The 18,002-nt window shown below is 42.0% G+C and overlaps 1 protein-coding gene across 4 annotated transcripts in view; it reads right to left on the bottom strand.

The window, feature by feature from the left end:
• Positions 1–18,002, bottom strand: part of KIF13B (kinesin family member 13B) — a 211,804-nt gene that overhangs the window by 52,439 nt on the left and 141,363 nt on the right. For all 4 annotated transcript variants that reach the window (XM_061426800.1, XM_061426799.1, XM_061426802.1 and 1 more), the window contains 8 exons: positions 16,467–16,613; positions 15,825–15,854; positions 14,243–14,342; positions 13,558–13,684; positions 12,664–12,719; positions 10,537–10,661; positions 8,899–9,075; positions 6,000–6,092 (listed from right to left, as the gene is read on the bottom strand). In XM_061426800.1, coding sequence (XP_061282784.1) covers positions 6,000–6,092; positions 8,899–9,075; positions 10,537–10,661; positions 12,664–12,719; positions 13,558–13,684; positions 14,243–14,342; positions 15,825–15,854; positions 16,467–16,613 — 855 coding nt within the window. The remainder of the gene's footprint in view (positions 1–5,999; positions 6,093–8,898; positions 9,076–10,536; positions 10,662–12,663; positions 12,720–13,557; positions 13,685–14,242; positions 14,343–15,824; positions 15,855–16,466; positions 16,614–18,002) is intronic.

Genomic DNA, 18,002 nt, shown 5'->3' with positions numbered 1-18,002 from the left:
CAACAAATCTGTCCTCTCCTGCACTTCCATTGTGAACCAACACACTCCTGGTTAGAAAGGATCTGGGGAACAAGCTGGAAACCTGACCATAACAGTACTTTAGGAACACATCTTGAGGGGCCAGAGGGAGGACTAAGGAGCTGAGGTGACAGCTGGACCCTCGCAGGAGGCAGACATAGGGATGAAGGGTAAGAGTGGGAAGAAAGGCGAGATTGCAACCCTTTCAATAAGCAGCCTCCCATGGACTCTCCACATAGTCCAATCCCCAACTCTGCAGACAGAGGCCCAAGACTGGAAGCCGACCAAGCAGAGAAGCCCCCAGGCATATTCTCCCTTGCCCAGCTCCATGGACACAGCTGGTCCAGGCATATAAATGGGATGTATGCATGTCACGGGAGGGATTTTGTTAACGTAATTAATCAGATCTCTCAAGCTCATGTGGCTCATAACAAACCACTCTTCTTGGGAAAAAATCAGATCCCTTACTTGTGAATTTTGTTATAACAACATCAAAAACTGCAAAATACACTGGGCTGGCCAATAAGTTTGCTTGGGGTTTTACATACCATCATATGGTAAAACCGAACATTTAGTCCAGTCCACCAGTCATAGCAAACACCCTCTTCCAACGACACAAGAGAAGACTCTACACATGGACATCACCAGATGGTCAATACCGATATCATATTGATTATATTCTTTGCAGCCAAAGGAGGAGAAGTTCTATACAGTCAGCAAAAACAAGACTGGGAGCTGACTGCGGCTCAGATCATGAATTCCTTATTACAAAATTAAGACGTAAATTGAAGAAAGTAGGGAAAACCACTAGACCATTCAGGTATGACCTAAATCGAATCCCTTACAATTATACAGTGAAGTGACAAATAGACCCAAGGAATTAGATCTGATAGACAAGAGTGCCTAAAGAACTATGGACGGAGGTTTGTGACATTGTACAGGAGACAGGAATCAACACCATCCCCAAGAAAAAGAAATGCAAAAAGGCAAAATGGTTGTCTGAGACTCTACAAATAGCTGTGAAAAGAAGAGAAGCAAAAGGCAAAGGAGAAAAGGAAAGATATACCCATTTGAAAGCAGAGTTCCAAAGAATACCAAGGAGAGATAAGAAAGCCTTCCTCAGTGATCAATGCAAAGATATAGAGGAAAACAATAGAATGGGAAAGACTAGAGATCTCTTCAAGAACATCAGAGATACCAAGGGAACATTTCACACAAAGATGGGCTCAATAAAGGACAGAAATGGTATGGACCTAACAGAAGCAGAAGATATTAAGAAGAGGTGGCAAGAATACAGAGAAGAACTATACAAAAAAGATCTTCATGACCCAGATAACCACGATGGTGTGATCACTCACCTGGAGCCAGACATCCTGGAATGTGAAGTCAAGTGGGCCTTAGGAAGCATCACTATGAACAAAGCTAGTGGAGGTGATGAAATTCCAGTTGAGCTCTTTCAAGTCCTCAAAGATGATGCTGTGAAAGTGCTACACTCAATATGCCAGAAAATTTGGAAAATTCAGCAGTGGCCACAGGACTGGAAAAGGTCAGTTTTCATTCCAGTCCCAAAGAAAGGCAATACCAAAAACCGATCAAAATACTGCATAATTGCACTCATCTCACATGCTAGCAAAGTAATGCTCAAAATTCTCAAAGCCAGGCTTCAACAGTATATAATCCAAGAACTCCCAGATGTTCAAACTGGATTTAGAAAAGGCAGAGGAACCAGAGATCAAACTGCCAACATCTGTTGGATCATCGAAAAAGCAAGAGAGTTCCAGAAAAACATCTATTCCTGTTTTATTGACTACACCAAAGCGTTTGACTGTGTGGATCACAACAAACTGGAAAATTCTTAGAGATGGGAATACCAAACCACCTGACCTGCCTCCTGAGAAATCTGTATGCAGGTCAAGAAGCAAAACTTAGAACTGGACAAAAACAACAGACTGGTTCAAATCAGGAAAGGAGTACGTCAAGGCTGTATACTGTCACCCTGCTTATTTAACTTATATGCAGAGTACATCACAAGAAATGCTGGGCTGGATGGAGAACCAGCTGGAATCAAGATTGCTAGGAGAAATACAATAACCTCAGATATGCAGATGACACCACCCTTATGGCAAAAAGCAAAGAAGAACTAAAGAGCCTCTTGATGAAAGTGAAAGAGGAGAGTGAAAAAGTTGGCTTAAAACTCAACATTCAGAAAACTAAGATCATGGCATCTGGTCCCATCACTTCAAGGCAAAGAGATGGGGAAACAATGGAAACAGTGACAGACTTGATTTTGGGGGGCTCCAAAATCACTGCAGATGGTGATTGCAGCCATGAAATTGATAGGCGCTTGCTCCTTGGAAGAAAAGATATGACCAATCTAGACAGCATATTAAAAAGCAAAGACATTACTTTGCCAACAAAGGTCTGTCTAGTCAAAGCTATGGTTTTTCCAGTAATCATGAATGTACCTGAGAGGTGGACTATAAAGCAAGCTGAGCGCTGAAGAATTGATGCTTTTGAACTGTGGTGTTGGAGAAGACGCATTTGAGAGCCCTTTGGACTGCAAGGAGAGCAAACCAGTCAATCCTAAAGGAAATCAGTCCTGAATATTCATTGGAAGGACAGATGCTAAAACTGAAACTCTAATACTTTGGCCACCTGATGCAAAGAACTGACTCATTGGAAAAGACCCTGATGCTGGGAAAGACTGAAGGCAGGAGGAGAAGGGGACAACAGAGGATGAGATGGTTGGATGGCGTCACTGACTCAATGGACATGAGTTTGAGGAAGCTCCGGGAGTTGCTGATGGACAGGAAAGCCTGGCATGCTGCAGTCCGTGGGGTCACAAAGAGTAGAACACAACTGAGCGACTGAACTGAACTGAATGTATCTAAATGCCACTGCATCTTAAGATGCCATCAACTTTAAGAGAATATCATTTTATATATTACTAAGGAGGAAAAAAAAAGAAAAACTCGGCCAATTAAATTTAAGACAGCATCAATTTTAAGACACAGTCTAACTTCAAGACTTTTTTTTTTAATTAACATAAGCCTTAGAACAGATAAAATATGGAAAAATTCAGAAGCCAGCTTAAGTTCACAAAACTTTTCTCTCCTACAGTAATTCATTTGGGCCTAGGAATCATTCTTGTTTTACAGACAAGGAAAGAGGAAGGCCACATAATTAGCAAGAGAGGCAAGACTAGAACTTAGGTCTCCTGACTCCTGATGAGAGTATTCTGTTCACCACTGGACATGGAATACTTTCTGGTATCTGATGGGAACAGACATATCTTGGTTTTCTGAGAGACAAGGTCTCTGAGTTTTAAAGAAACATATTTACCCACGTTATCCACATCCCTCTCAAGATATAAAACATTTCCATTACTTCATAAAGTTCAACTCCTTCCCTCCCCTAAGGAAAGATCAGTTCTTTCACCACAGATTAGTTTTGCCTGTTTCAGAAGTTCACAAAAATGGAATTATACCCTTCCGCATGTGGCTGTTCACGTAACATAGTGACTCAAGAGATCTGGTCATCATGTAGTTCATTGCTTTGCATGCTTGAGTAATATTCCACAGTATGGATAAGCCATACTTTATTTACCCATTCCTCTGTTGATGGATGTTAGGGTTGCTTCCAGCTTTAGGTTGTTTTGAATTAAGCAGCTTTGAATATTCTTATGTAAATCTTTATGGATACATGTTTTCATTTCTCTTGGATAAGGGCCTATAAGTGGAGTTACTGGGTGATGGGGTAGATGTCTATTTAACTTGATAATAAACAGCCAGTGAATGTATCATTTTATACCCCCATTAGCAATGAAAGCATTCTAGCTGCTTTACAAAAACAAAAAGGGAAGAAGAAAAAGAAAGGCAAAACCATCTCCTGTTGCTCTCTGGTCTATAACCACTTCTTTTTGCTACTGAGTCCTCATGGCCTCTGCAACATGAAACACAAAGACCTTTCCCAGGCTTCTTCATGATGAAACACAGCTTTTAAGAAGCTTATTTTTAAAATAAATAACAAATCCTTACACTGTAGGCTTTAAGTCTCATTTTTTCCTTTTTATCATCAGGAATTGATAATGTGACCCTAACACTTGCCAACTTAGTCGTTTAGCAAATTATTAACAGGTAGCCCCATCACGTGAGGCCGTCTGTTTATCTTTCCGCTGATTACTGCACACTTCTGCCCTTTGAAAACCGTGTCACCTGAAGAATAAATGCCCTGTTAAAGAGAAAAAGAAAACTGCAAATGAGAAGGAAGGAGGGGAAGAAAGATGAAGGGAGAAAAGGGTGGTTCATTGCATTGTGTTTCTCAACTGCATTCAAACCATTTATAGAGTTAAGATCTGAAACAACTGGAAAAAGAGAGAAAGCATTCAGATACAAAGAATAAACAGTAAACCTCTGGCTGCTGCTGCTGCTAAGTCACTTCAGTCATGTCTGACTCTCTGCGACCCCATACTTGGCAGCCCACCAGGCTCCCCCATCCCTGGGATTCTCCAGGCAAGAACACTGGAGTGGGTTCCCATTTCCTTCTCCAGTGCACAAAAGTGAAAAGTGAAAGTGAAGTCACTCAGTCGTATCTGACCCTCAGCGACCCCATGGACTGCAGCCTACCAGGCTCCTCCAAGCATACAAAGAGCAACCTATTACAGACCCAAGATTTTGCAGCTAGTCTAACTCGAAAAGGGGTTCAATTTTTAAAGTTTCGGCAGGTTCAAAATTAAACAATCAAACAGTTAATATTTGCCTTGTAAGCCTAATACTTTGAAGAGCCAGGGAAGAATTTAGTCACTATTTGACATTATTTGAGAGCAAAAGCACTCTGCAATAAAAGAACTCTAAAATGAAGCCCAAGTACTGTGTAATCTTCTCAGTCTTCCAAAACCTGATCTGTCTTCAAATATATACTGTCCATCTACTGTTCAAATACTCAGCAGAATCGATCGACAGACACTGAGCCCCTGAATGAAGAGTATGAAGGCACGGGAGACGGTGTGCGTAGGTGGGAGTCCTCACCCCAGGGTCCCAGTCCCATTTTCCACCCCCAAGGGCAACACAGCCTGGACCTCCCCACTCACTCCCCAGTGCTCCATAGTCAAGATGACGGAGGGAACCACTCTTCCTCACTTTGTCAGAGTCCTTTCCTTAGACCCCTCACTTCTCCTATCCCGGTAAGGAAGGCCTGGTTACTAGCTGTGCCAATAACCAGGTGAACAAATCTGTCTAAATCAGGGAATAAGTACTAGGAAGCATATAAACTACATTCTCTAGCAAGCGCCTGTCATGGGTATTTTCAGCTCCATTTGTTTCATTTCTATGCACATCTCAATTAGCTCAAAAAGAAAAACAGTAATAAATACTATTTATCAGTATTTAATAGTAATTAATAATTAAAAGTATAAAAAATACTACCCCATTAGTATTTAATAGTAATACTATTGCTAACTATAATAGCAATTACAATTTACTCTTTAACATGTGTACAATTTGTGTATATTGTCTCATTTAATCCTTAAAAAACAACTCTGTATAGGAGGTATTACTAACCCAGTTTGATAAATGAAAAAACTTAGGCTCAAAGTAACTTACCCAAGTTCACTTCACTAAGAGGTGACAGAAACAAGATTTCTGTCTGATTCCAATATGTTACCCTGGAACTCTGTATTATGCTGTATTGTCTCCCTTTAAGGTTATATCCTCTTCTATGAGTAAAATGCTGCTGATTTGCTTTTCAAAAGACTCTTCTTTAACAAAAGACTAAAACCAGAACCTTTTAAGCCCACAGAAGTATTACATGTGCACACACATTGTGCTATGAATCAAGTTACAATTACAAAATTCCTCTACAAGCCTACAGCACTTTTGTATATACACATTTTCATGGTATTTCTTAGGTAGGTGACTTTTCAGGGAGTTAGCTCTTGTTACATGTTTACTCTTAGTAAATTCCAATTTCATATGATCCTTCACCTCTGGAATATTGGAGACAATTTCAAAAGTCACTCCACAGCCTGGAATAGAACTTCGATGTGACATCTTTTTGAGGAGACTCTGAGCAAAACCCTAGAGAAAAACAAAAGAGAAGATATGGCTTCCCATCTCAAAAACTGAGTTTTCATTAACAAAGAGGCAACATAAAAGACACCATATTCATGCTAGCCAAAAAGAAAAAGAACATTATTTGCAATGTAAGTCAAAACCCAAATCACTACATACAGGTTCCTCAACTTGTTCTTAGTGCCCCCAAACAAACTCACTTATATGATGCTTGCATTTACCAGACCGAATACATGAAAAGTGCAGATCCTAAACTCTGGAACCACGTTAGGCATCTGGTTCAACTCTGCTTTAAAAAGGCTACAGAAAAAGACTGTTGACTTCTACACAATAAAATGACCTTCTAACTAAAATGTAAAGAAAGGCTGGTGACTCTTAATCCTTTTTTTCCCCAGCACGATGGACATCTTGCACTATGAATATTGACAAGTTCAGGCATTAAATTCTTGACCAAAGCAGGGTCGTTACGGAGAATGATTTAAGAGTGCATGGTCACTGTTTATGCTGACTGCGCTCTCTGCACGCTTTGAATTGAACTGTTGAATTAATGCATAGATGACTCATTTGAAGATGCTGCTAAGACTGAACATCCTGTAGAGGTTGAAGAGAGCAGGGATGAGGGCAGAATACAATTGGTGAATAAAGATAAGGAGGAGAGAGAATATTAAACCAACACTGAACCTCTTTCCCCATGCAAAAGCAAAGTAGGATATAGGTTTTTCAAAAAACACAAAAACCCAAACAGAACAGACAAAAAGCTGTTTGGTCTCAGAGGTATGTATTTTCACAAACTTATTTAATAATAATTAAGTGATCTTTAGTTAATTTTTAAGAACATTTTAGCATCTAAGAATGCAAGAGCCTCTTAGAATGCATATATTTCATCCCTTCACTCTTGACTCCAGTCTTGCAAGGCTGAACCATTACCAATTACACTGGTCAAAGTACAGCTACAGTTTGTTTTCTTTTAATGAGTGGTAGGAGGAGGTGAGGGAGCTGCCATTAACTTACTTTTCTGTTTTCTATTTGTATGAAATTATTGTTTTATTAAATGTTTTTTAATTTGGTAAAAGTTACATAAAACGTGCTACTTTAACCATATTTAACTGCACAGTTCAATGGCACTATGCAATATTCACCTTGTTGCACAATCCATATCTTACCATCATCCATTTCCCTAATTCTTCATCTTCCTAAGCTGAGACTCTGTCCCCACTGAACACTAAGACCCATCCCCACTCCCCACCCCATCCCCTTGCATCTACCAATTGTAGGGAATCACTGAAGCTAACTTGCATGTATTAGGGTCATGAGGAAGTCTCTGCTCTCACTACAGAAAAGCAAATTTTAGTTAATGAACCATCTCAATTTCAGTTTGATATCAAATCATTTTAACTAGGGGGGAGTGCAGCAACTTCTCATGTCTAAAAATTTTAAAAATTAATTAAAAAAAGAAAAAAAATAGAAGAAACCTGGTGACTTCACAACACACCTTTCTATTAAAATTTCTGTGGGGGCAGGTAGTTGAACCAGGCCAGTCTCAACACCTGGCAGCCAGAACCCCTAGTTCGGGCAACGTGTCTTTTTCCAATTCCTCAAAGATTTCTCAAAAAAGAGTGAATGGGAGACACAGCACGTACATCAGCAGCTACCCCATGACCTATATGTCCTGACGCTGGAGCGCCAAGCCAAAGAGCTGAATTTTAACAGCATTACGGCTCGTCTTCATTCAAAGATTGATATCAGTGTGACATTTAGAACTAAAGATTAATTTTTAGGGATAGAGATTACATCTAGGACTCTGTCAACCATGACTGTACTCCTCTAAATGAGAAGATTTACTTTCATCTGTCTGGTTTTAGCCAGTATATTGAGAAGAATCCCTAGACTCAACCTCTCAAATCCTATCTTTGCAAAACCAATATGAGAAGTACTTTCTATTCTTATCTAGAAGTTTTCTACTAAACTGGTTCATGTGGCACCAGGTCCTTCATAATCTCGCTGCAACTGTGTGGACAGGCATGGTCGTGGCCTCTGCAGAACACTCTGACCATCAGACTATGCTTCTCATGGTCCCCAAGCCTGCCACGCCCATTCCTCCCTCGCCATCTCTGCACGTGTATTTCCTCCTCTCTGGGGAGCAGCCAAAAAGTCCTTCTCTGCCTGCCAACCACCCCTGTCCGCAGCGGAGCAGCTGCATGTCCCCCTCCCCTCCTCCCTGACTGCTCTTGTACCGCTGCTGTGGCGAGCATCTGCACAGCGGTGCCACCACCACGGAAGACCGGCCCCTGTTTATACACACTCACGGGCCAATGGACACGGGCTCTTTAAGGACACAGGCTATTTCTCATTCATCTTTTTACCCCAAAGCTTGGCAGAGGACTCTCTCCAAATACATGAATCAGTGAACCAGCAGAACAGAAAGGAAAGCATGGAAAACCAAGGGTGAGGAGCACAAACAACAGCTCATCGGCAGTGAACTTCTCATCTTATCAGAACCAGGTGGAAAGTCAAAGACAAAACAGTGAACTTTGCCTTGACAGGGCTCTGTGGCACCCACAAGCAGGGCTGAGAGCTGTGACTGTGGAGTCATAAAGATTCAGGGTAACAGTGCAGTGCCATCTAGGAGGCAGTCAGGCTGAAGGGCTCCGGGACTGAAGCAAGCACGGGCACGGGACAGCCACAGTCGCCTGGAGGAGAAAAGCTCAGAGGGCCACAGAGACTGTGGGGTCAGAGGCCAGAGCGATCCTTCCACTGCCCCGCCCTTATGTCAGACTCAAAGTCACCTCTTCAATGAGCGTCAGTGACCCACCTGCCGGCCGTGAACGTTAACACAAATGCGCTTGCGCAATACCAGCTGCATGTCGGCTGGATGGCTGAGCTGGACCGTCACCCGCACGATGAGAAACACCCGTTCGTCCACGGGGGTGCCTTTACTCAGCTGAGGGCAGCCGTGCACGGCGGAGTCCCAGGAGGCTTCCGCTTTCACCTGCGGAGAAGACGGGAAGGACGGAGTCACCTCCTCCTCCTAAAACACAGAACCTCACAAGGAAACGTCTTGGCTTGGCCGAAGGGGAGCAGACCAGTCACGAGGGCAGTGCTGCCTGCAGCATGACCTGGGAGACCACGGAACCCGGGGACGTGGCCTCTGGTACCTACCTGGGCGGGTACAGAGCAGGATGCTCCTGGTTGGCAGCAAAAATGAATTTACTTTGAAAAATACTCAAATGGAAAGCTGTAAATTTAGTATAATGAACTCCTGTGTTTCTCCCATACAAATGCATCAACTGTGAATATCTTCCCTTTTTTCCTCTTTCTAACACATACACACTCAATATTGCTGTTGTTTTCAGGTGTTTTTTTTGCTAAAGTACTTTAGAGTAAATTACAGACGTGTAATTCTTTATCCCTGAACACTCTAGCAAGTATCTTTTTTCTTTTTTTTTAAGATTTTTTGATGTGGGCCAATTTTAAAGTCTTTACTGAATTTGTTACAATATTACATTGGTTTGATGTTTTGGATTTTTGGCCCCGAGGCATGTGGGATCTTAGTTCCACGACCAGGGATCGAACCTCCACCCTTTGCATTGGAAGGCAAGATTTGAACCACTGGACCATCAGGAAAGTCCCAGCAAGTATCTTTTTAGAGCAAGGACCTCCTCCGACTTAACCACAGAACAATGATCATATTCAGGAAATGTAACACCGATACAATACTATTAAATAATACAGAGTCCATACGCAGATGTTTCAGCAGTTCTGATCTGGGACCTCAAACTACATTTAGCTGTCCTGTCCTTTTAGTCCACTTTCATCTAGGCTGGTTCCTAGCCTTTCTTTGACATTCATGACACTGGCTTATTAAAGAAGGGTGCAGGCCCACTGTTTTACAGAACGTTTTACTGTTTTTACAGAACACACCCCAGTTCAAGCTTTGCATCTCTGAATAACGCTAAGTGTTGGTATGTCCTTCTAAGTATTGCACTGGCTTTCCTTCCTTAAAATCTTTCATTATTTTTCCAATATACTCAGAATTAGAAACTAAGCCCCGCTTAATCACTCAGACTGAAACATTTTCATCTGGCTTCGTCTAGTCCTTTTCCCCCTTATTCACAAGTCTTTACTAAAGCATTTCAAAGTCAGTGCCAAACATCGTGCTGTTTTGCCTCCATGTATGTCAGGAGCATTTCCCCAGAGAGTGGACCACTGCTGATGTGAACTGCTAATACTAACAGAGATCCTGTGCCACAGTGAATGGGCATAATCTGATTGGTCCTTTCCTTCTGGAACTGGTTCCGTTCTTCGCGGAAATCACAATTAAGATTTTTGTTTATATTTCTTGAGAAATGGAGGCACTGAAATGATAACTTTGCTGATTGTTCCCAAAGGCCTGGGGAAAGGTTTAAGGAACTACTTTTCACCCAGTCTTCCCGAGTTACACTTTATTTACCTCTCCGTCATGCTCTCTGACGATCTGCAGCTCAAAGAACTCGTCCTCTTCTTCCCCAGTGAGGGTAGCATCCCATCCACCGGCTTCGGGGTCATCGAGATTATCCTGAGAGCTGAAATCATCAGCTAAAAGCGGAGGAGTTCCATTAAATACGGAGATCACTTTAAAGGATAACCCCTAACAGCTACATTTCAATGTGCTTAGTAGCAGAATTCTCCTGCCTCAAATTTCATTTGCTTTTGGCTCTGAAATCTTACATGACACAGAGGATGACCATTAAACAGTTCACACATCTGAGATGGGAGATGCTGCAAGAAAATTCTCTCAATCCAATTGCCTGCCTCCGTGCCTTATTTTGCATGGAAAGCAATGGAAGCCAAGAAACCCAAGAGGTTACTCAAGGTCAACCCATAAATGTTAAGGATAGGATTATAACTCCAATTCCCCGTCTTTCAGTGCACTGAAGACATGACAATGAGAGTGATTCCAATGATCTGACAGGTAAATTTAACAAACCAAATCTACTGGCTACATGAGCTGGCGACGGAATGGTTGCCCTGTGGTCCCCTGATTATTCCTGTCCAAGCCTGACCCTCCCAATTCCCCATCCATCTAAGCTTGGGGGTGAGCATCGAAAGTCTCTTTTCTAGGACATGGGCTTCGTGGACCAAGAACAGACATAAGGCTGAACAGGGTGCTTCTCCTGTCTTGGAATATCCATACTGCTAGGTCTTCTTTAAGCTTGTTCTTTTCTACTTTCTAGCCCTCCTGCACACACGTACACACCCCTCACCCATCTAGGAACCTACTGTAAGGACAGGACAGAGTTGCCTTCAGTCTCCAAGGCTCAAGAGAACAAGGCAGGATAAAGTACCATGGCAAGACCTTAAAACCCCGACGGGTGGACAGACGGTGCAAGTGGCTAAGTGTTCTTCTCTGACTCCCTGCGTATGTAAACATCACCCACGCATCCAAGTAAGCCAAATGGAGCATGCATGCAGTTGTTAGGCCATCAGACTGTGACCCCATGGACTGTAGCCCGCCAAGTTCATCTGTCCATGGGATTTTCAAGGGAAGAATACTGGAGTGGGTTGTCGTTTCCTCCTCTAGGAGATTGTCCTGACCCAGGGATTGAACCTGGGTTTCCATACTAGCAGGTGGGTTCTTTACTGCTGAGTCACCAGCTAAGTCCAAGCCAAATGGTACAGGACACTAAATACCTGAGATGCTGAAACACACTCTCAGGGTGAAAGAAAACTAGGAGGGCATCCACGCTTGTCTGTTTAGGATAGTTCATTTTAATACACGGTTCTTCTGCAGATGTCTTTGGCATTTAAATGCTGACTTTTAAATTATTTTTAGCTCTTTAATCTTACCTTTTCATTTTCAGTTTCTCTCCTCAGACAGAATATATGTAAAATGGAGCTGTATCCAAAATATTTCACAAGAGTGAAAAAAATGACAGTAATTTTTAAAAGGTGCAGGGGCGGGGGGAGTGATGCATGGATGGATGGCACAAGAACTCACAGAAAAAGTGACAAATTCATTAGATAACGCTAAGAAGACACCAGACAAAAGAAAACACGCTACACGAGCATTACTAGTTATTAGTCATTTCCGGAGAGAAGTCTCTTCCTGAGAATTAAGTGCAGGAAAACATTACTACCATCCTAAATTGAAGGGAGAGAACACATCGTGATGAAACATACCTATCACTGTTATAAAAACATTAAGCTTACAGGAAATTCATTCTCTGTTGAGGTATTAGAGTCTTTTTGCACACATAAAATGGACCTGAACCTCAGGCCTGCAGAACTGCCTATCTGCATACCTGGTTAGAATCTAAATGTTACTTGGGCTTCCCAAGAGGCTCAGGGGTAAAGAACCTGCCTGCCACTGCAGGAGACACGTATTCGATCCCTGGGTTGGCAGGATTCCCTGGAGAAGGAAATGGCAAACCACTCCAGTATTCTAGCCTGGGAAATCCCACGGACGGAGGAGCCTGGCGGGCTGCAGCCCATGGGGTCGCTAAAGAGTTGGACACAACTTAGTGACTGAACAACAGCAGGTGTTACTCAGACATGAAGTTTTCAGAGGAAAGCCTTCAGAAGGGACTTCCTCACTTACCATTTAAGTCAAGGAATATGACAGGAATGTGCGTTTCCATCCCAGGAACGGGGGTCCTGAAACATAACGGACAACAGCATCTCAAACAAAGCAGCCTTTCTCGGTGACATGTATTGGCTTGGCCAAAAAGTTCGTTTGGGTTTTCATAAGATGTTATAACAAACCCAAAGTAACTTTTTGGCCAAGCCAATGCTTTGTATCTCAGCTTTCATATATTAAGAGCTATTAGAGGTCAACCGATGATAATGCTGGGTACTGCGTTTGCTATAATTTCACATGAGAGGTGCCACAAAGACTTGACTATCGCCACTCTTTCTTCTCTCCGGTGCTCTCATGTAAATTCTCATACACTCTGACACCAGAACTCAGGAGACACATGTACCTGTTTAAAACTGAAGTTGAAGCTCCCTTGTTTAAATGTACCTTCTTACAAGGTTATATATCTAAGGGCCCCATGTGGCTTAATTCAATATTTTTAATTTCTATAAAGTGGCATAGAATATCTGCTGACAGTTAAGTTTAGGCCAGCACCAAAATCAAAAACTCCTTGAGATGCAATTTTATCAGGAGTGAACAGTCTTTTAAGGGAATGACCCAAGTAATTAACATATTAACTATTTTTTTTAATGCTAAATGCGATGGTACTAAATATTGATTTAGATTCTCAGAAATCTTAATTACTTGGGCCAATAACAATATTACTTAATAAAACACAGTTTTAGGGCACAGTTATTCCAACTCATGAAAATAATTTAACACTTCCTCTAATTCAGACAATTTTTTTCCCCATATGCTATGACTCATCCATTAATCAAAGCAGAGGCAACATTCACAGTGGAAGTGGGCAGCCCTGGGAGCACCGAGAATGTTGGAAGACAGATGGCTGCACCATACCATTCTGCTGGAGCCCCTGGAATCCCACTGCCGGCCGAGGGGACCATGACTGCGTTCCTCTCCTCCGTCAGAGTCAGCCTCATCTCTAGGAGCTGAGCTTCACGGTCAGCATCATCCTCTGTCTTATCTAGAACATTAGGAATCAGGATCAAACACAGGTAGCCCACTTCCTCCTCCTGTGTACGCTCTGTATATGCCAGGTACTGGCTGATGGGGGTTCACCAGCAACTTATGACTTCCCCAGTTCCTGATGAAAATTTGCTCATGATAAAATACTGACTACCGGCTGGCGGGGCTGGTGTGCTCTCACTGAGGGGCCACCTTCAGTTCATCAAAGGCCACAGAGGAACAGAACAGAAATGATCTTGAGAGTCAGACGGTTCAGGGGCTTCTAGACCAGAAACCAAGAAATGCTGGCCTCTTCCTTGGTTATGTCTGCGGGACAGCGTTTATTGCACATACTCTGCTTCCTCGTCACTGAGGGGGAAGGGAGACCTACTCAAAGACCTCATTAGAACAAGGGAACCGTCCTTCTGAAAGGATATGACACGAATCAGCACCGTTCCTGTGCTCTCGCGGTTCCCGTGATGGGTGAGTTCATCTACTTTTCCTTTCTGTGACGGCCAATGGGGATTAACCACACTCTGATGTGGGGGAAGGGAAACATTCCAGTTGCTCTTCGTACCATGTTTACTGACAAGCTTCTGCAGTTGTTGATCTAAATACTCCTGACGTTTTGTTAATGCATTTAGCCATTTTCTGCGGAGTCTCTCTAAATCCCGATCCTGGAAGTAAACAGAGGAACTTAGAGTAAATATGTCAAGACAGTACATCTTACTCTAATAGGCTTCAAAGATGTAAAGTATTACACCCTAACATTTTTGTTAGCACTGTAAGTTGACTTCAGCCATTATTAAGAACAGAAACTTTCAGAAATTAAAGCATGTGTCCTATAGTAAGACCATTCCTGAAAGGGCATTCTCTGATATCCAGAACCAGTTGCATTTCTGTTGGCTCAAAGGATAGAACAGAACTTCAATTATCTGTATAGCAGAGCTCATCTGCAAGGTCTCTTTGCTGATAAAAGTCACAAATACTGGGACTTCCCAGTGGTCTGGTGGTTAAGATTCTGCCTTCCAATGGAGGGAACGCACGTTTGATCCCTGGTTTGCAAACTAAGATCCCACAAAAATCACAAATACTATTTGATAATCCTCACATTTATTTCCTTTAGAACCATCATAAGAACTTTTCAAATTTCTTAACTATAGTCTTCAACATGTTCCACCAGTCTCTGTACATCACGTAAATGCTTCTCTCCTTGTTTCTGCGGGATTCTGGAGGGGAGTGTGTTATCAACAGACTAAACTCTACCAGTCAACACCTGACTACACGCCCATCTTACCTCATTTCCTTCTGTAATAAAGTTACGAGACGGGTAGATCAGGGGAATGCTGAGCAGACTGGGCGTATCTGGGTTTCACTAAGGCACTTAACCAAATAACTCCTGACATTCTTGTGGACAAGATGGAGAAATGTGCAATGGATCTACTTGGGCGAAATTACGGACGAATGAAATATCACATCCAAAGGACAGTGATTCATGGAATAACATCAGCTTAAAAGAAGTCTGTACGGTCGTGCCACAGGACTCTGTATTTAACCCTCTCCAATGCAAGGCTTTTATCAGTGACTTATAGGAAGGCAGACATTTTTATCCAATTAGAATGAGGCCAAATCATGAGGGTGACGACACTGGATGACATATTCAGGATCCAAAGAGCTCTGACAGTCCTAGATGATGACTAACCAGACTGGCAAAATAAAACTTATCAGACATAAACAAAATCTTGCAGGAGAGTATGGAATGAAGCAAGGGAGAAAACGAAAGAAAATCTGTATGACTCCAAGAAATGGGAAAAGGGGACCTGGCTTAAAGTGTGGAAGACACCTAGGGGCGTGGCTTGAAGACGCCTATGGGGGTGCAGCTTCACTGGAGCCCAGTCTGGGACCACTCTTTTGGGGAAACAGGAAAAGGATCTGAAGAAATGGGTCTGTAAGGGCCTGGATGGGGAGCCCCAGGTTTGGAAAAGGAGATAACAGTCACAAAGGGTGGTTCTCGACTCTGTTTTAAAACTTGAGAAAAAGCAATACTTAAATCAAAAGTAATTGTGTAATTATTAAGCGACAGGATGGCAAGACTCGAGAACCTGTAATTGAGTACTTTAATCAAGCTAATTTGATGAGGCTAACCCGTGCTTCATTACCTGGTAGCTGTCCATGTCCTCCTCTTCCTCCTAAAAGGAAAAATATATTATGCAGAGCCGAAACCAGCTTCTATCCAAGAATCAGGCTACACTACACAATCCAAACCTAGCCCTACAGTTTATATTTTCTAATTTTATGAATATGCCTGTTGAGCTCCCACCAGCTTCCACCCCCACTCTCGATTTTACAGTTTTCAGGGAGTTGGAGTGAAACCTCGAGCTTCTCACAGGAAAGTGAAGAACACTCATTTGACCTTTTCAGGAGCCAGTACAATACTTTTCCTGCTGGGTTTATAGTCCTACTCCCCAGGGGAAATCAAACACCTGCTGGCAGAGAGTCTTCATAAGCCAGTAGGGGGTTTCCGGGGAGATGTGGGTGATGGCGGGAGGGGGTTAATGACTAGCACGCACTGAGGAGTTCCGGGAGGCGGAGGTGTTTTAACCCTCAGCTTGCCCTGGACCACGGACAACCAACAGTCTGAGGCAGCAATTCTATGCAAAAGCATTACAGTTTTAAAAAAAAGAGGACGAAAAGAAAAAGAGATATCAAAGGAAACAAAATACTGAAAAGAACTGTTCAAGGAAGGCAGTTTTCTGACAGGTTCCCGAAGACTCTGGCCGGTTGGCTGTCCTGAGACTCACATGAATGGTCTCGTGGGTCTTTGGTGACCGTGGCGCCCTGACTCTCACACACCCGATGCCGACCGACAGGATACGCTCCTCCATCAGCGGCAGAGTCCCGGATTCCTGCACAGACTTCACTTCCACCTGGACTCGCCGGGACTGCCCCTGCACCACACACAATTTTTAAAGAGTTTCTGAAAATGAGTCTAAGCTCCAAAATTTGGGTTTAGAGAGACCCCTACAGGCGAATGTTGAGAAAAGCATTTAGCTTCAAGGTACTGTATCTTTCACATTTAGTAGTAAATTACAAATTAAAAAACTAATCAAGAACAAACCTATAGTTTACATATTTTTTGAAAAAAAAAAAACATTAAAAGAAAACATTCTAACCAAGGAAATACAAAATGCTAGATAATACAAAATGTTCAATTTACTAAACGGAAAAATAATATAAAATGTTAAACTAGTAATTAAAATAAGCATGAAATACCTTTACTTTCACTAAGTTAGTAATTATTGTTTAGAAAGGCAATTTATAATATTGCCCAAAGTTTATGAAAAAGGCAATTACAGACACTGTGGAGAAGGCAATGGCACCCCACTCCAGTACTTTTGCCTGGAAAATCCCATGGACGGAGGAGCCTGGTAGGCTGCAATCCATGGGGTCGCTAAGAGTTGGACACGAATGAGCGACTTCACTTTCACTCTTCACTTTCCTGCATTGGAGAAGGAAATGGCAACCCACTCCAGTGTTCTTGCCTGGAGAATCCCAGGGATGGGGGAGCCTGGTGGGCTGCCGTCTAAGGGGTCGCACAGAGTCGGACACGACTGAGGTGACTTACCAGTGGGTGGGAATATAAATTGGTAAAGCTTTCTGCAGGGCAGTTTGCCTTAAAAAATAAGTTTCACTTGATTCAGCTATTCAACTTTCTAGGAATCTATTTTAATAATCATACATGCACATAAAGAATCTTATAGCACTATGAATAATAACAAAAAACCAGGTGTAAATTAAATGTACAATATTCATAACACAAGCTCTAGTATATTAATGAAATAAACTATCTATAGTATATTAGTGAAATATATACTGTAATCATTAAAATATTGCTATAGAAAAACATACATGATATATAAGTTAGAGTATGGTGGCAGATGTTAACTAGACTTCTTTTTAAAAAAGCCGATGACCAAACTCAGTATATAAAGATCCCCTTTAAAAAGTAAGTAATCAGACTAATAAGAACAATTACATTATCCTGAATTCTAATGCCCAATAAAATAATTTTAAACCAAGTTGCAAAATAAACAACTGATCAGAAAGACACTGTTCCTTCTTTAAGCACATTTTCACAATAAATACTACATGATTTCGAACATTTACAATGAAGTAGCATTTTAAAAGAAAGTTCCCAGTACCCCCAATCACTGATTTCAAAGCTGGCTTATAAATTTTAGGAATGTCAAATAGAATTTGAAAAACAGAATCAGAATATGTAATTTTGAGTCACTCTTCCCCTCTTCCATTGGATTTTAATTCCCAAGAGTTTTGCA

This window comes from Bos javanicus, chromosome 8, assembly GCF_032452875.1.
Source record: "Bos javanicus breed banteng chromosome 8, ARS-OSU_banteng_1.0, whole genome shotgun sequence".
NCBI classification, from domain to species: Eukaryota; Metazoa; Chordata; class Mammalia; order Artiodactyla; family Bovidae; genus Bos; species Bos javanicus.
The sequence above is the reverse complement of the archived record's forward strand: the minus strand, read 5'-3'. Positions and strand labels throughout refer to the sequence as shown.